The following is a 19,507-nucleotide window of genomic DNA, read 5'->3' as shown; positions in this document are numbered from 1 at the left end:
AAATAGTGAAAGATGCTGACGTTTACATGGCCATTATTAAGTTTGGGCATTAACACACATTGAAGTGAATGGGAGCAGTTCACATCTCTCAGAGCTAGGCATCTGGAAGGGTTTCTTTGAACCATAAGGACTAGAAAATTAATCTTTTAAAAATGAAACTTTAGATATTGTGCAGCCATATTCTGGGGCAGGAGGCCAAGGAATTGCAGAAACTATGGACTCTGCTTTATTTATCCCAATATTTTATACTACAACACTTAAAAATTCTTATAGAAATAGCTACTGTAATAGTCCCCTCCCCCATCTCCCATGCACAAGGGGTTATAGTAAAAAATTCTTATTTTAATAGCTTATTAGAATGTGTTCATTGTTTCCAGGTCCCTGCTTCCACTTCCCAGTAGGAGACAGTGGTTGGGGCTCTGCCGAGGTACATTCCTGCAGGACTCATCGGGGCAAGAACAAGGAACTGACCATCAAAATTCCAGCCAAAGTGCACAGATTTTGGAGACCAGAAATACCAGACATTTCTCCTGCAAAAGGAGCCTAGTAAGGGTATCCAACCACAGCAGGTTACGGGGCAGGCAGCAAACACACAGTCTGGGGAGAGCAGCACAAAGAGAGCTGAATAGGCATTCAAGGCAATGTGGAGGCTACTTCTGAAGAGCCACCAGAGGAGCAGGAGACACTGCTTTCCTCTAGAGCTGCTCTCGTCAGCAGGGTCTCACCAGTTCTTTCCCCAGCAGCTGCAGCTGCTCTCCCAGGCTCCCCTGGAGGGGAAAAGCATGTAAAGGAGAGTACAGGAGCCAGTAAGAGCAGCTGCAGATGCCAGCAGAATAAGCAAATAAGCAGGACTAACTTCAGAAAATTGCTAGTGTAGCAGAGTTCAGCGCCAGGAGTAGCTCTACGTAGCTCTAGAGAAAAACAGAATCCTAGGCTCCCCACTGGGCTATTCAGATACAATCCCATAGTACTCCACAGCCCCACACAGAGCACTCCCTCCCTCCTCCAGCTGGAAGTACCCACAGTTTGTCACTCTCCCCATTCCCGGGAAGTGTTTTTCACATCCCCAGGCTCTTGGGGTTTGGCAAGACTACGAGGGATTTCTCGTCCCATAGGCAGTCTCTAGACATGGGACTGTATCCCTCAGTTTTCTGGCACTGGTCTGATGAGCCCAAATACAGAGCAATGCCCTCAACCCCCTAACTCCTAGAAGGAAGCAGAGGCAGGAGCGGGCACGCAATTCTATCTAAAACTGAATTATTAAAATAAACAATTCAAAAAAGAGTAAGGAGTAGCTAATGCATCAAAATTGTCAGAGTGGGTTTGTATATTAGAGCAACTTGCTAAGCCCTCCCCAGAGTGGTATGATAGCTGAGTACCACAGTTCCTCATAGCATTCTGGTTGTGCATCCGTCGACAATTGAGAGGAGTCCCGGGAGACAGGCCTATGTTGTAGAGTGAAGTGAGACTGACCCTGGCAGCGAGCTGAAAGAGGCAATGAGCTGTAGATGGAAAACAGAGACACAGAAAGATTAAGGCCAACATTTTCAAACGCAGGTTCCTAAAGTTAGACACCTATCTCCATAGTAAAGCACTGACAGATTGTCAGATATGCTGGGCATCCTCAATTTCTACCGGACTCAATAGGAACTGCAGATGCTCAGCACCTCAGCAATAGATTAAGTGTCTCAGCCAAGGCTGCACAGCAACCCTAAGGCAGAGAAAGAAATAGAGATCACATCTCCTAACTGTGTTTTAACCACCAAACCACGCTTCCTAGCTGTTAGCCACTGAAAAGCCAACAAGTGATGTGAAGCTCAGGTTGTATTTGAAACCCAGGGATGAAAGCCCAGTTCCATTATTAATATCCTAAGCCTTCCAGTGCCTCCTTTAAATTAGCTATTATTCTTATAGCAGCAACTGCTAAACGGTGCAATCTTCAAGGTTTGCAGGCTGTGTTGCATCATTGTGAAATTCACATCCCCATGTACAAAAGCAATATATTTTTATATGCTTAAACTGTCTCTGAAGAATACAAGACCGAAGGGATTTTCCAAAGGATAATTGCATGCTCTTTTTTTTTTTTAATTTACCATTTAGTCTTCAAGGATCATCTGTGTTCCCAGATACTCTTAGAACTAAAGACGAACTGTCCTTTGTGAAATTACAGATACGAGGGCATGTCCACCCATCTGCCTCTACCACCCCTCAAATGAACCTATGTCTAGATTCTGGAAGTGCACAATTATAGCTATATTTCAAGACAAAAGTACATGTTGAGGAGGTGAAAATTCTGCCACTGCCTCCCTGCACCGGGAAGGGAATTCTTCTCTTGTCTGCCTCCCCATGCAGGGTCCTGAACGCTGTACCAAAGAATTTCATCTGCAAAAGAGAGGCAGGTGAAGATTCTGCTGCTACAGGAAACATCATCATAGTCGAATTCCTAGAGCCTATGGAGAGGCTCCATTACAACAGGGCTGCTGCTGGGAAACGTAGTGCCTCAAGACTGGGATATAGCAATGAAGGACAGCTTCTTCCCCACCTCTCCATGCAGCTCATGAAGGGCTGTGAATACTAGAGTCATTTCCTTGGCCTTCAGGAGACAGTCCAATCTCAGAGGTACTATCTCCAACAGAAGAATCTGCAGTGATTCAAGTACTGTGAAGAGAACGCTAACAGATTCAAGTGGCAGCAGTGCTGGCAGAGCCACTGAAGTCAAGAGGACATGGATGAAGGGAGTGCATGTGGGGTGATGATTCTGCCACCAGTCACCCTGTTTTGGCACTGTGGGCAGTGGGGGAGAAGAGGAAAAGATACTGGCAACCAAAACCAAGAAACTGCTATGACCTCTGGTGGGAAAGAGTGCAGCTGAAGAATGGGGAGGGAAAATTACTGTACTTTGGGGAAAAATAATGGTGGCAAACAAACCTATCTTAGTGATCTGTTTGATACTTAGTCCTGCCATCAGTGCAGGGGACTGGACTAGAAGACCTCTTGGGGTCCCTTCCAGTCTTACGATTCTATTTGGAAGATTATATGGTTCCAAGGAAACACACACCGGTTTAAATTAAAAAAAAAATTATAAACTTAGTAATATTTCCATAAATTAAAAATAGCATACTGAAAAATTCCCAATTTAATCCACCAATCTTTACAAAATAGCCAAAGGCAGCAATCTTTACTGAGATCAAAGAAACAAACTGATTTTTTCAAGATGAAGGGGAGGGGGAAGAGAGTATGAATTTGCAAGCCATTGAAGTTTCAAACTCTCATATGTAACAAACATCTAATTTGATCACTGCAAAACTTTTTCTTTAAAGGCTTCATCTGGCTGGAAACCATGTCTGAAACATTGTATTTGGACTAGTTTTGGTAAATTGGAGGAAGGGTGTGTATATGTAGCCATTCAAAATTGGGGCTCTAATGGAAAAAGCTAGGAATAGCATTAACAATGCACAGACTGCGATGCCTCAATAATTAACTGGCATGACTGTAATTTCCTCTGCTTTTCTTTGTTTTTAAATACAGGAAACTACTCCATTGCCATTTTATTATTGTGGTACAGTAGTCTGTGCATTGTTAATTCTATAATTAGCCTTGCATTATAGCACTATGCCATTTTCCCTTTTATTAAAAATAAATAAATAAAAACGCAAAGAGAAAAATGGTATGTAAGAAAAATCCAAAAGGTGAGTAATGTTTTAAAGACTAGGTTAAAAAGTGTGAAATGGAAAATATGTGCAACTAGAAAATCTGCCGAATTGCAAGTCCTGACAAACTGCTTTTATGTTATTTTAATTCTTAAGACATGTTCTTTGAAAACCTAAAAAGGCCAGTGTAATGTATTTTGTCCTTTACATCCAGCATTCTTGAAAAATTTGGTATTAGTACACTACATATCTGACATGTGCAATAACCCGGAAAAATGACTTCATGTTTTTCTCTCAGTAGCCTGAGGGAAGACATGCAACCACAAAACGTCACCTGCAGGTTAGATTAATGCAGTGGTCTCCAATCTTTTTACGCCCAAGATTACTTTTTGAATTTAAGAGCAACCCAGGATCTACCCCGCCCCTTGCCCAAAGCCCCACCCTGCTCACTCCATCCCCCCCTCTCTGTCATTCCCTCTCCCCCACCTTCACTCACTTTCACCTGGCTGGGGTAGGGGGTTGGGATTCGGGAGGGGGTGCGGGCTCTGGGCTGGGGCCGAGGGGTTCGCAGTGTGGGAGGGGGCTCTAGGCTGAGCCTGGGGCAGAGTGGGGTGCAGGAGGGGGTGAGGGGTGCAAGCTCTGGGAGTTTGGATGCAGGAGGGGACTCCGGGCTGGGGCAGAGTGTTGGGGCACAGGAGGGGATACAGGGTGCTGGCTCCGGGAGGGGGGGGTGGGCTGGGGCAGGGGTGCAGGAGGGTATATGGGGTGCTGGCTCTGGGAGGGAGGTCAGGGCTGGGGGTTGGGGTGCAGGTGTTTCAGGGTGCAGGAAGGGATTCGGGGTGCTGACTCCGGGAGGGGGCTGGGGTGCGGCCTCCTGCTGGGCAGCACTTACCTCTGACGGCTCCTGGTGTGTGGCACAGCATGGCTGCCGCTAAGACAGGTTCCCTGCCTATCCTGGCCCCACGCTGCTCCCAGAAGGAGCCAGAGCGCCCCTGCGGCCCCTGGGAGGGGGCGGGGGCCGGGGCCATGTGGCTCTGCGCGCTGCCCCTCTCTGCAAGCACCGCCCCCGCAGCTCCCATTGGCCACAGCTCCCCATTCCCGGCCAATGGGAGCTCTGGGGGCATTGCTTGCAGGCAGGAGCAGCACGCGGAGGGAGACCCCCCTACCCCGGAGCTGCTTTGGCTGCTTCCGCGAGCAGCATGGGGCCGGGGCAGGCAGGGAGCCTGCCTTAGCTGCAGCCACGCTGCACCTCCGGAGATCACGATCGACTGGTTGGTGACCCCTGGATTAATGGAATCACCAGTTCCACAGGGAACCAAACACAATAGCCAGCGTAGTCCAACAAAATAATAAAATCATAATCATAATTTAAAAAGTAAACTAATTAAATCAATACAAAAATTCTGACTGTATTGAATGGAAGTTTTCTTATAACTCATTGCTGGATAGAGATGAGTGGGCAAGTGATGGGAATAGGGAAGGACAGTGTGAAGTAGGTTAACAGCACAGCTGTGTTCATACTGTAACGACAGTATGTGATTAGTGTGATAATGTAACTGATTTGTGAGATTATGTCAGTTAAATTTTGCTCACAGAATTAGTTTGGGGTAGTTTGAGGAACAAACACCTCGGCTGTAATATATATATCGATTACGTGATCACAAAGAGAATACAAAGAGCTGGAGAGCACTCGAGCAGAACTCAAGGAAAGAAAAGGAGGTGTTTTAAAAGAGAGGCCTTTGCAAAGAAAAAACTCTGTCCCTACTGAAGTGTTCAATCAGGAAGCGAGATTCAGTTTGCCAGTTTCAAAGGCTTTAGTGTCAAAGTAAAGAGTCACTGCAATGAACACTGCCAGAACACAAAAATAGTTTAGTAGCCTATATGTTCTTGAAGTCGGTAGTGGTTCCTGGGAGGAGAAAAAAAGCATAACATCTTAAAAACAAGCTCCGTTATTTTCTTTTTTTCCTTTCAAGGATATATGGCTATAAAGAATAGTATTGTGGCTAACTAGTCTTGACACATATGTGTGTACTGGGATACACGTAGATTTAGGAGCTTTCATTGACCAAACATATCCTGTCTACTTTAATTGCCACTTTTTCTTCTCCCACCTCCTTATTATTCACTTTCCCTGTCTTTCCAAAATATTGCACCTCCAGTCATCATCCTCTCCCATCATTCTGACATTTCATCCCCCACCCCCTGAATTTGTATCCCTCTTTTCATATAATATTCAAACTCCCTGTCCTCACCTTCAAAGCACTGCACATCTCCATCCTTGCCTACATCTCAGCTCTTCCTACATTCCTCCCACCCCTTACGGTCTGCAAGATCCTCTCTACTGAAGTCAGTGAGAACCTTTCTGTTAACTTCAATGGTCTGTAGATCAGCCATTAAAGGAGGACACTTTTAAAATAAAATGAGTTTAAGTTTAGTTCACCCTTTGCATTTAATGAGGCAGGATCCTGTGGAAAAACAGTATGTTATCACAGAATAAAGATTGCCATAATGCATACACACAAGGGGGTGGAGTTACGGTTGTACAGTAGTTAGTAACTTTTGAGTGCTTGAAAATGTAATAAATAACATTATTTTAATATGTTTTTGTATGTAACTATAGTAACAATCAATGAGATAGCAGCAGTTGGGTAGGATGGAGATAAATTTGTCTATTTACCCTTCTTATCAGCATTATCCCGTGTTCCTTAATCTCCACCCAGTGTCCTCTACTCATTGCCCCATTTGTCTTCTTTGCCCACTCCTGACTCCATGACTTTCTGCATCCCACCCAATACAGTAACTCCTCACTTAACATTGTAGTTATGTTCCTGAAAAATGCGACTTTAAGCAAAACGCTGTTAAGTGAATCCAATTTCCCCATAAGAATTAATGTAAATGAGGGGGTTAGGTTCCAGGGAATTTTTTTTCACCAGACAAAAGACTATATTTGGAGGGAGGGGAGAGAGCATCGCAGACAGAGACAGAGACACACACTGTGTGTGTGTGTGTGTGAGAGAGAGATGCGCATTTCCCCTTTAAGTACACTGTCTTGTTAATTAGAATAGCTTGCTGAGACAGCAGCTGCTGCTGCCAGCAAGCTCCCTCTGTCCTGAGCCCTGTCGTGTGTCCCCCCTGCTCTATGGAAGATGGGGTAAGTGGGGTGCAGGAGCAGGGGGGAGGGAGATACCCTGACATTAGCCCCCCACTTCCCCCTCCCCCCGTACAGCAAGCAGGAGTCTCTGGGAGCAGCTCCAAGGCACAGGGAAGGAGCAGCACATGGCAGTGGGGGGAGGGACAGCTGCTGCACAGGGAACTTAGGGGAGCGGGGAGCTGATAGGGGGCTGCTGGTCCACCCTGGTTCCATCACCCACCAGCTAGCTGCAACGGGCTGCTCTTCCTGCAAGCAGTGGACAAAGCAGACGGCTGTCAAACGACCTTAGAAGGGAGCATTGCACAACTTTAAACTAGCATGTTCCCTAATTGATCAGCAACAACGAAACAATGTTAACCGGGACGACTTTAAGTGAGGAGGTACTGTACCATAGGTCTGGAATAAAATCCCAATTAACATACGTCAAGTTCTTGCACTATAATCATTCAAAAGAAAACAAGTCTAAATCCCCAACTTCTCTGTAAAGCATGCTTCCCTCAACACCCATAAAACACCATGTCTGTTTATTCTGATTTATATTATATCAGTTTATTTTCACTTGTATTATTGGATTGTTAATTTCTTGGGGTGTAGATTCGTTAATTGTTCAGCACACATTGTGGTGTGTAGCACTTTGTACTCTTATGGCAGATACAAATAATTAACAACAAGATATTGAACTTGAGCCCCTTCCATGGTCACTAGGCTACCAGGCCAGAACCAAGTCTGGCTGTGATGGATTACAAAGAGAAAAATACCTGAAAGAGAACATATACAAGGCAGATAATGTGATCACTTTTATCTGCCTCGTCTACTTTTCCTTGAGGATCAATACAGCTTCAAGGATGAAAGATAGAACAAGATCGTGTCATGACAGAGTTCAGCTTCATGAACCCTCTATAAATTTCATTTGGCTTAAAAACAGTACTCAGGAAAATCAATAACTCTATCTAATTAAACATAGCAGCACCGTATCTTTCACTGTCCAAAGGGACTAAACAGAGCTCACTACTACTCGTTTACAGCACCCAGTAGAGAACATAATATTTCACCCTCCCCCTGCTTAGCTACTTTCCTTTTTGAAGCAACTCCAACAGAATGTATAAAAACCTATTTTATTTATTTATTTATTGGTCAGAAGCAGAGTTATTTCTGAACGTGCAGATAGTGTATTTTGTGAATTAATAATAAAAGTTTGCACTTAAAAAGCATCTTTCATCTGAGGCTGTGGGGGCAATTTATAAATATATAGTACTTTATTAATTTAGCTGCAATATTTCTATGAAGCAGGTAAGCATTATCTGCACTTTACAGATGAGGAAACTGAGGCACACAGACGAGCCTGATTCTGCTTTCACTTTCCCCATGGTAAATCAAGAATAACTTCACTGAACTGAATGGAATTACACCTGCCAAAACTAGTGTGACAGCACAATCAGGACCTCAGTGTCTCACTAAGGTGTCCCAATAAGTCTGTGCTACAGCCAGGAATAGAAGCCCTGGCGTCCCAACTCAGAGCTCTGAGCCTTTTAATAGGTCTCCCTCTTATAACCGAGGCACAGAGATATTAAATAACTTGTCCAAGGTCACATAGCAAAGTCTGTGGCAGAGCCAATAACTGAACCCAGATCTCCTGAGTATCAGGTCTTTGCCTTAATCATGACAATCCTCAAATACCCACCATGCATGAAAAAAATTAACAGGAAAACATTCTGCATTTCTAAATTGTCTTAGTTGTAGTTCTCGAAGTGTTTTCTCTCTCTTCAGATTAAAATTTTCAGCAGTGGACAGAGGCCTGTCTCTGACACAGCAGAACTCCTCACATGAGTACTGGCTGCACATCGGATGCTAAGCTGAGCTTCTGTATGTTGCTTATATGTTATTTTCCTTGAGCAGTGTATTACACAGACTCACAGAAACATAGGGCTGGAAGTTAAGTTTTTCCTAATGTCCAACCTAAACTGCCCTTGTTGCTATTTAAGCCCATTGCTTCTTGTTCTATCCTCAGACATTAAGGAGAACAATTTTTCTCTCTCCGCTTGTAACAACCTTTTATGTACTTGAAATCTGTTATGTCCCCTCTCAGTCTTTTCTTCTCCAGACTAAACAAACACATTTTTTTCAATCTTCCCTCATAGGTCATGTTTTCTAGACCTTTAATCATTTTTGTTGCTCTTCTCTGGATTTTCTCAATTTGTCCACATCTTTTCTGAAATGTTGCGCCCAGAACCGGACACAATACTGCAGTTGAGGCCTAATCGGCACAGAATAGAGCGGAAGAATTACTTCTAGTGTCTTGCTTACAACAGTCCTGCTAATACATCTGGGAATGATGTTTGCTTTATTTTGCAACAGTGTAACACCTTGACTCATATTTAGCTTGTGATCCCCACTATGACCCCCATATCACTTTCTGCAGTACTCCTTCCAATTTTGTATGTGTGCAACTGATTGTTCTTTCCTAAGTGGAGTAGTTTGCATTTGTCCCCATTGAATTTCATACTATTTACTTCAGACCATTTCTCTGGTTTGTCCAGATCATTTCAATTTTAATCCTATCATCCAAAGCACTTGCAACCCCTCACAGCTGGGTATCATCCGCAAACTTTGTAAGTGTACTCTCTGTGCCATTATCCAAATCATTGACGAAGATATTGAACAGAACTGGATCCAGAACTGATCCCAGAGGGACCCCACTTGTTATGCTCTTCCAGCTTGACTGTGAACCACTGATAACTACTCTCTGGAATGGTTTTCCAATTAGTTATGCACCCACTTTATAGTAGCTCCATCTCTGTATTTCCCTAGTTTGTTTATCAGAAGGTCATGTGAGACAGTATCAGAAGTCTTACTAAAATCAAGATATACTACATCTACTGCTTCCCCCGTTATCCACAAGGTTTGTTACCCTGGAGAACAATTGATCACTGTCCTCTTTATAACAACCCTTAACATATTTGAAGACTATTATCAGGTACCCTCCTCAGTTTTGTTTTCTCAAAACTAATCATGCCTAGTTTTTTGAAACTTTTCCTCATAGGTTGTATTTCTCATTTTTCTGGCTCTCTTCCAGACTCTATCCAATTTGTCCAGGTTTCCTAAAGTATGGTGGCCAGAACTGGACACAGTACTCTGCTGAGGCCTCACCAGTGTCAAGCAGAGCAGCATATTTACCTCCTGTGCCTTATATACGACACTCCTGTTAATAAACCCCAGAATAATATTAGCCTTTTTCGCAACTGCATCACACTATTGACTCATATTCAATTTGTGATCCAATATAATCCGCAAATTCTTTTCAGCAGTACTACTAGCCAGTTATTCCCCATTTTGTAGCTGTCCATTTGATTTTGCTTTCTTAAATGTAGTACACTTTGCATTTGTCTTTATTGAATTTCATTTTGTTGATTTCAGACTAATTCTCTAATTTGTCAAAGTTCTTTTGAATTCTAATTCTGTCCTTCAAAGTGTTTCAGCCCCTCCCAGTTTGGCATCATCCACAAATTTTATAAGCATACTCACTCCATTATCCAAGTCATTAATGAAAATATGTAATAGTATTGAACCCAGGTCTGACCCCTACAGAACCCCACTAGATACACCCTCCCAGTTTGACAGTGTACCACTGATATCTCCTCTTTGAGTACAGTCTTTCAGCCAGTTGTGCACCCACCTCAGTCATTTCATTTAGATTTACATTTTCCTAATTTGCTTATGAGAACATCATGATTGTGTCAAAAGCCTTACTAAAATCAAGATTAAGCCCTTTACTTACTTACACATCTACTGCTTCCCCCCTACCCCCATCCACTAGGCCAGTAACCCTGTCAAAGAAGGAAATTAGATTGGCTTGGCACGCTTTGTTCTTCACAAATCCATGCTGGCTATTGATTGTTTAATAATTTGTTCCTGAATCTTTCCAGGTACTGAAGTTAGACTGACTGGTATATAACTCCCCAGGTCCTCTTTGTTTCACTTTTTAAAAATAGGTACTATGTTTCCCCTCCTCCAGTCCTCTAGGAGCTTACCCGTCCTTAATAGTTTTGAGACTGCTTCAGCTAGTTCCTTAAGTATCCTAGGATAAATTTTATCAGGCCCTGCCAACTTGAAAACATCTAACTTACATAAACATTCTTTAACCTCCTCTTTGCCTAATGTAGCTTGCGTTCCTTCCCCCTTGTTGTTAATGTGAATTGTATTGAGTATTTTGTCACTAATAATCTTTTTAGTGAAGACTGAAGTAAAATAGGCATTAAACACCTCAGTCTTCTTTATGTCATCAGTTATTAGCTCACTTTCCCTGGCTAAGTAGAGGACCTACACTTTCCTTCGTCTTTCTCTTGCTCCAAATATCTTTAAAGAACCGCTTCTTATTGCCATTTATATTCCTTGCTAGGTATAACTCATTGATTTTGCTATTGATTGAATGTGTACATTTAAGCCTGTGTGTTTCAGCATTCCAGATATTCTCAACTTTAAGGATTTAAACAGCAGAATGTAATTTACAAAAAATTCCTACTTGCTTGATTAGATTTTTTTTTAATTATTTCCTTCCTCTCTCCCTCCTTAATGCCCAGAGAAAGGATAGCATAATTACAATGAAAGCTCATTCTATTAAGCATTTATGCTGAATATTTCCCATGCAAATAACATGGGGAAAATTATTTTTTTCACATTGTTTCCTCAAAACAGATTGTAAACTTGCCTGTAAAGTTTATTTGTCTATGCAATAAATTATAAATCAGGACAAGAAGACACTTTGTTTTCTTTAAAGGATTTCACAGAGATAAAGATGACTTGGATATCTCCAAGGACTGAGACTTGCAAAAAGTCCCCTACTGATTTTTTTGGCTAATATCCCCCCTTCTATTTTCCCAGAGCTGGGATTGAGGCTTTGAATGTGAAAGAAAAAAATATTTCCTGCACAACACTGAAGGGTACCGAGGGGGAAGAGAGGTCGTGGAATTTTTACTGTTGGGTGAGCCAAAGAAAAATAAAGCAAATGGCTACTCCATCTTAAAAGAGTACATTGCAGCTTCCTTCAGCATTAAACAACATAGCTAGGAATTTCCTTTGGGCTGGACCTCTCAGGAATCTAAGATTTTATTAAAATTTTAACCTTAAGAATCCCAGATTTTTGAGAATATTGATATCTTCTTTTTTTAAAACTCAACTGACTTAAGCTTTAGTTTAAAATGTGAGGATCAATTGATTCAGGATTGTGAAATGTTAAAAAAATATTTTTGTTTTTAAAGGAAGTATTGGTTGTCAATGCAAAAATTTTTCAGCACTTGGGTATTTGTAGGATAAACCAGAGCATAGTAGGGACAGAGTAATGGAAAGTTGGAAACAACTCAAAGGATCATTTTTATAGAAAAAAGTTTATAATTAAAATGAGTATTACCTGTTCTGCTGAGGAAAAAGATGGAGATTTTCACTATCTACCTTAATGCTACAGATTCCTTAATTTCCCCCAGAATTGCTCTAAACAAATCGTTTTCTCCTGAACAAATACATGCTCCTTCTACTCTCCAAAGCATTCATACTCATTCTCTCTATGGAGAAAAACCACAAGTATTTTCACTAGTTCATTTACTTCTAGTGCTGATTACTCCTGTGTATTATATTGCAACACCCTACTGTTGAATTAAGAACATATTCATTACAGCCTGAAATTGAAAGTATATAATATAAACAATGCCTGAACTTACGTAACTCCTGCCTGTGCGCCTCTGTCTGTGCAAAATACTGGCGGAGCTCCTCTGTGATCTCCATGTTGCTCAGGTCACATTCTATCTCCTCTTCAGACTCAGAATCCTTCTCCATTTCAGAATCCCTGCCCATATCCTTGCTCACTCCGGAACTGCAATGGGCACCTGGGTATTGCTGGGGCCAGGAAGGGTATCGCGCTCTGCTGTTTGGAGCGTAAGTAGAATAGTTGTCAGCATCTGATGGGTTGCCTCCATCCCAATCTGAGTAACGGCTTGAAGGAAAGGTTTCGGATGGATACCATGACACATGATAAAAGGACTCCATGGCTTTCCTGTAGGCATTTTTGTGCTTGTACATCCAATGCATGGCTTGATTGTAATGCTTCCAGTATCTTGCATATACTTGTTGATTATACCATAGCTGAGAGTCTTCATGCAGTGAGTCCTCCTGAAAAATGTGGGAGCAGAGGGGAGAGACAGTGTTGAGGCAACTCCTAGAATTGAAAAGCTTTTTCATTCCAAAATCTTTACTTCCTATGATAACAAAAAACATGTATTTTGGAGGAAAAATGACAAGTGCTTGAAGAATGAACATACTATACATACAAAAATAGATCATGTTGCTCACGATACTAGTCACCAAGGAAGAAAGTAATGAGAATGACTGCACTAAAGCTTTCACCCAAAACTCTGTTACTGCAGTGGAAGCCACTCCTGTGGGGCAAAATGTTGAAATGTATTAATGCAAACCGAGCTGTGTGGCTATAAATACTCAGCACTTACAAATACAAATGAATTCAAGTGAATTGATATACTACATAGGTGAAAGATGAGCTGAATGAGAGTTGATTACTTCAAAGTGTGTGTGGGATAAGCCAAATACTACAAATACACAAGCTTCATGTTAACAGGCAGAGGGTAACGTGTCTGAAATTCCTCTATATTTAAAATAAAGGCACCTATTTCATTTAGTAATGCATTTACCCCATCTCCTTGCCATAATGATTTCAGTGGTAGAGGTCAGATGGCAACTTAGTCACGTCTCAATCAAACCTTAGTCAAGATCTCAATTAAAGGCCACCCATGCTTAGCAAAGTGCTGTGCTGCTAGTAAATCTCACTTCTGTATTCATCAGCAGCTATAATCTGAAAAAGGGTAATAAAGTTCATTGACTGAAGTAAACTAAAATATTTTTTTCCAGTTATAAAACGTAACAAGTTGTAAAACAGCAACAACTGTTTTTAAAAATGTTTGTTTGCTTGACAGAACAGTTTACCCCTGGCTCTATTCTAGCCATATAACTCTATGAGAGTGCAGCAGACCCTATATAGTACAGTAAATTCTATATAGAAAAAGATTGCAATAGGTTCCCCTCCCCTACTAATTGGGCTACACATGGGTAGTGTTGGAGAAAGGTCAGGGATAATGGAAAGCTAAATCACTCTTGGGGTGCTGTTTGCTCACTGTCTGCCCTTGGGGTAGAGCTTCTGAGCAAGGGCTCTGGATGCATGGAAAGTGATGCTGGATTTAAAAACAAGTTGGTCTCACTTCATTCATTTGGATACCCATGATGCAACAATACGTGTCTGTCTTAAAACGGACAAAAGCCAAGAAATTTAGTGTAAAGTCTGATGTTTGTCCCATAATGCATCTCCTTGGTCTAGATATTGTGTGTGTCTCAGGGGCGGGAGAGTTTTACTTGATCTATTTTTTTTGCCACACATTTGGACTATTTTAGACTTAAATGTGGAAGGTCATCTTTTCTTTTTCAGGGATACTGTCAAGATGAAACATTATACTTTAAAGGTGCTTTCCTTACCTGTATTATTAATACCCTAAATCACCAAGAATGATTTTTTAAAAAAATAAATGAATTTGGTTTAGTGACACTTCATAGCTATAGTTTTACCACCCCTGCCCAGAAACCAACTTCTCTTCCTGACCCCCCGTCCCCTCCCCCAAAAGGGGCTTAAAAACACTGATAACATAATTTTAAGGTTATGTTTAAGTAGTTGCAAGAACAAAAAGTCTCAAGCTAATAAACTTTATTTTTCTTATTTCACTTAAACACTGGGTCAGGGATTGTGTCTCACCTGTTTATGCAAATCTATGGTGTCATACAAGTGATTTTAAAAAACAGCCACCAAATTAATTTTTATGGAAATGCATAACAAAATGTGTGCCTTTTTGGCTAAGACTTTATGGGACAGTTGTACCTCATGCACTTCTATTGTGCTGGTGAAACTCCACTGACTTCAGGGGATTTATTTCCAATTTACGCTGGTGTAAGAGGAGAATCTGGCCCTGTTGCTAGGATGTATTTATTTATTTATAACTGTTATGAACTCCTAAAAACCAGGATATTTAATGTTTTTACTTTGCTTTCGTTAAATGAGAATGTCACCCTGACTCTAGTTCTTCAATGTATAGTCAAGACCAGAAAATTCTGTGGTCAAGTCTGAGACGTTGCAACTCCCATTTCACAGAGTTAGTTCTGAAGCACTTTGTTTAATTTTTCCCACTGAAATAATTAAAAATCAAGTTTGGGAACATCAGTAGAGCAGTTAATACAGCTTAACAAAAAAGGAAAGTTTCATATATTCTATGTATTCCCCAAGATGACAACATATCTTTTTAAAATACGAAAAATATCTTCAGTTCTTTTTAACTAAAATGTTTCTAAAATGGGCCTTGGTGATGACCTCACTGAAAACTTTGGAATACAGCTGGCTGATTTGCCTATCTGACTAGCCCCAGTTGTTAATTTAGGGGGAGAGGAATACAAAGGGCCACTTCATGTAGACAGAATTGTGATTTTGGTGCTTATCCAAATACTTCTGTGTTTGGGAGGGGAAAAAAAGTGACCCTAGAAAACCTCACTCTTTCACAGAATTTTAAAAATCCATCTGTTGAAAAAAAAATTAAGGGGATGTTTTAGATTGGGATGAAGAAGGAAAAGGAACACATTAAAGTCTAACTATGGAATATAGCTGTATGTCTGTGTTTTTTCAGCTGCTGTGTAAATGGAAATACAGAGGAGTTTTCTCAACCATATAAAAGCTATAAATCTAAGAAGAGTGATCAGCAGATTTCTCTGTTATTTTCCTGTCATATGTCTCTAGACTCTTCTCTGAAGAGACCAATCAAACAATACTTTTAATAAATGAATTTTACTTTGAATGCAATTTAACTAATTTAAAATACAATTCTTTTAAATATGTGCTGACGGTTCAATACAATTTGCTTGTATATGCAGTTAACATACAAAGTGTGCATTGCCCATACTCTCAGATACACAGTGTAAGTAAAGAATGCTTACCATCACCTGTGGAGTTTTCTCCAACGATCAACGTAAACTAGAAAAGAAAATAATGTTTTTTAATTTATAAAAAGATAGTTAAAAACACAGAAAGCATCTCTAGTGAACCCTAGTAGCTACAGACAAGAGTCAAGTCAACAGATGAGGGATTTTGAGTAATCAGAGAATACTTGAAACCTCTTATTCATTTATTCTAATTAGTTTTAGTAAGGAACTTTTAAATATTGGCGATTATTAATATTGAAGGCTCAAGAAGATCAAAGGGCATCCCATTCCCTGCAGCCTAGAATGCAGGAAGATATAAATAAACTTGGTCTCATTACCCTTTTTTTTTTAATCCTCCACACAATAGTGGCTTCCTCTACTTCTAGGTATCTTCAAAATTAATGACATTAAGGAATGACCTTAAATGAGAAACACTTGACTTTATCCCTCAGCAGTGTTTGCGGAAGGAATCCTATACAATTTTTTATTTTAAGCATTTTTAAAACCATTTTGATTTCACTCAGGTAGTAAGGTTTTTGTTTATTTTTAATCCTATGTTGTAATTGTTTGTATAACCATCTCCTCTTCTCCCACCCTGATTGCAACACTGCTTCACCTAAAGGAAGCACAGACAAATTCAGGTGATGATCAAATACTTGAATGGGGAGAGGAGGTTAAGTACAGAAGTGGAAACTGGAAAGGACCAGATCATAAAAAGATGTGCAATTACAACCTGCAGTTTAAAATTACTAACGCCTAGCACATACATTGCACTTTTAATCTTCAAAGTTATTTACCAACACGAACCACTTAAGAGAATTTTGAAAAATACCCTGACTATTGGACAGCTATTTTATTATACCAAGATTTTAAAAGAGCAAACCACCCATTCCACATAGTGTCATCACCCAGAAACTCTCATTTGAAGGGACACCAGGGGCAGCAGAGGGGAATGATACAAAGATTAACCCCCCCACACCATTTTTAAAAAATGACTGTGCGCCAAAGAATCCACTAACCGACACTCTCAAGCTACTCCAAGTAGTGGGTCAAATTATACTTTCACTTACACTGATGTAAAACAGGAGTAACTCCACTGACTTCTTTGGGGTTATCCCAGATTACACCAGCATAACTGAGTAGAATTCTTCCCACTGGGGCTGCCCAGGGTGTCAGTTGGAGCAGCATTTGGCCTCCTATTTATGACTTTATTGATCAAGCAGCAACTTTTTGTCTCTTTAAGACAGCAATGCTGAGCGAAGAGATTTGAATGCAGTCCATCCTGACATCACCAAAGAAATGCAAATCATGAAGCTACCACAAGTCAGCACAAAGGCCGAACTGTCACCCTTTGTATAGTGGAGACAGAGCCCAAATATGCAAACTCTCACTCACCAACCCTTCTGCAAACAGTCCTTACATACATGAGTAGTCCCAACACAGTCAATGGGCCTACTCGTGTGAGTAAAGGTTAGCAGAATCAGGTTCAAAAATGTCAAAGAGACTGAATTGATTGTCTTCCTGTCCACCTGCCAAGAGAGGCAGGAGAAAAAAAAAAAGAGCTGAGGTCACTAATGAAACATTGCAGTGACTTGCAGCATAACTAGCCTTCAGATATATAAAAGACCTGGGTGCTGCCCCTTTCTGTTAATCTCAAACACACAGTTTTCCATGCTATCATCTTTTTAAAAGTTGTGTTTCGTGTGTGTGTGTGTGTAGTTTTCGTTTCTTTCATGTGCACATCTGAGTACTGTCAAGGTCACTGGAATAAATATAAAGGGCTCTTTCTCACATTTAAAATGTAAACTCTATTGTAGCTGCCTCTCTCATTTTCTGCCTGTAGTTTAGAAAAATTACATACATTAGAATTCTGTGTCTGCCTATGACTTTTTCATACCAAAACATTCTCTGAACTGCCTTAAGGATAAACAAAAATCAGGTTCACAGCCTAACATAAAGAGACTTTGTTTTTAATACCATAAGTGACTAAAAATACACACCATATTCAGAAAGACATACAGAGAGCTTTTTGAGGGGTGAAAACGCCCTAGTAAATCCATTAAAATGTAATAGTTTACTGAACATGAAATAAACATACACTTTAGCAAACAGAAACAATTTAATTTGCATAAATTATTTACGAACTCTTATAGAAATATAACACCTAACATAGGAAAGTCCTGATACTGGGTACCACCACAATACAAACAACAAAGAAATAATAAGAAATCAAAAAGCAAAATGGCTCTTCAAAAGTAAATTCAATAGGTTATCAAAATCACACAAGAAGCAAAAAATAAATAAAATCATTCTGGCTCTACTTTTTTCAATTCCTAAAAATTAAAATACGGAGGTTGCTACACAATCCGAAAGTAGTCTAATGTCCCTGGGAACACCACTTAACTTTTGAATGAAGAAAATTACTAAAAGGTCTGAATCACCACTGTAAAATTACCAAGGAAATATATTAGCCTAGGCAAAAAAAATCTACTTGTCCGCACTTACCATAATGGTGATGAAAAAATTTACTTCTTCATACAAAAATTACTATCCCCAGGCAATTGGATGGGGAGAATTTTGCAATACTGGCATTAAAGGTAAGGCCCGATCTTGCAAACACTTACACATGTGCTTAACTTTACTATGGTGAATAGTCCAATCAATGGGACTACTCATGGTAGTAAAATTAAGGCCCCAATCTTGCCAAATAAACTGTGCTGGCAAACCCTGGTGCCCATGTGGAGTGTCACTGAATGTGGCTCATTGCAGGGATGGGGGGGTTGCTGGCAGAGACCATCTGGCAAGATTGGAGCCTAAAGTAAAAGATTTTAAGGCTGCAGGCAGCAACAATAAAATGCATGGACAAAGAATACTTTGGTCCCTTTATGTGTATTAAAATGTTCTGTTGCTTGGAGGGCTTTGGCACAGAAAGTTCCCACCCCACCCCTTTTGTTATCACAGCCACATAATTATCGGTTTGTATTACCACAGCGTCTAGGAGTCCCAGTCATGGATAAGGACCCCATTGTGCTAGGCACTGTACACAGGACAAACAGTCCATTTCTGATACATTGTATTATCTCCTTTCCTAACCTTTCAAATCATAAAATAATTCCCCATTTATATTAAATACTGATGTATTGCAATTCATCAAAACATGCCCATCTACTTATAAACTTGAAGTGAGCAAGCAGTAGTGAGAAGAAAGCTATAACTGAGTACGGGTCTGATCCCACAAAGCGTTGTACATCACTCAGTCTCACTGAAGTTAAGTTGAGGATTGGATCCTGGAATGCTGTATTTTGAAAATGTGATGATACATTGTACATCATGAGAGTACAGCCCCCTGGTGGAGTATTGTACACAGTTTTGGTAGCCACACTTGAAATATATTGCACAGCTTGAAAAGGCCTACAAACAGTCGACAAAAGTATTAGTGTTCAGTCTGGCAAGACCTGAAGAAACAGGACTGTTTAGCCAAAATAAATAAATAAAAATAAATTGAGGGGATTTTCAGTTATTCAAAATTATGAAGAGCATAGCAAGAGCTAGTCAGTCACTTCTTTTCACACTGTTGCACAGTAATAGAACATAGAACATGATATAATTAAGAGATGGAGAAATTGGAACAAATTAAAATACTTCTTCACAAATCCCACAGTCAATCTGTGGAATTTACTGTCAAAGAAAG

At 40.5% G+C, this 19,507-nt stretch overlaps 1 protein-coding gene across 9 annotated transcripts in view; it reads right to left on the bottom strand.

Moving 5' to 3' along the window:
- Positions 1 to 19,507, bottom strand: part of GEMIN8 (gem nuclear organelle associated protein 8) — a 39,947-nt gene that overhangs the window by 12,803 nt on the left and 7,637 nt on the right. For 4 of the 9 annotated variants that reach the window (XR_010597625.1, XM_005287817.4, XM_042840176.2 and 1 more), the window contains 3 exons: positions 15,832 to 15,868; positions 12,513 to 12,960; positions 1,380 to 1,502 (listed from right to left, as the gene is read on the bottom strand). Coding sequence is in view for 8 of the 9 variants with exons in the window: in XM_005287817.4 (XP_005287874.1) it covers positions 1,380 to 1,502; positions 12,513 to 12,960; positions 15,832 to 15,834 (574 nt within the window). In the remaining variant the exon portion in view is untranslated. Of the gene's footprint in view, positions 1 to 1,379; positions 1,503 to 12,512; positions 12,961 to 13,496; positions 13,658 to 15,831; positions 15,869 to 19,507 lie in introns of those variants that run through there. The other 5 variants (XM_065580594.1, XM_005287815.5, XM_065580614.1 and 2 more) reach the window with 4 other exon arrangements.

Source organism: Chrysemys picta, chromosome 1 (assembly GCF_011386835.1).
Source record: "Chrysemys picta bellii isolate R12L10 chromosome 1, ASM1138683v2, whole genome shotgun sequence".
NCBI classification, from domain to species: domain Eukaryota; kingdom Metazoa; phylum Chordata; order Testudines; family Emydidae; genus Chrysemys; species Chrysemys picta.
Note: the sequence above shows the minus strand (reverse complement) of the source record. Positions and strands in the feature narration are given on the sequence as shown.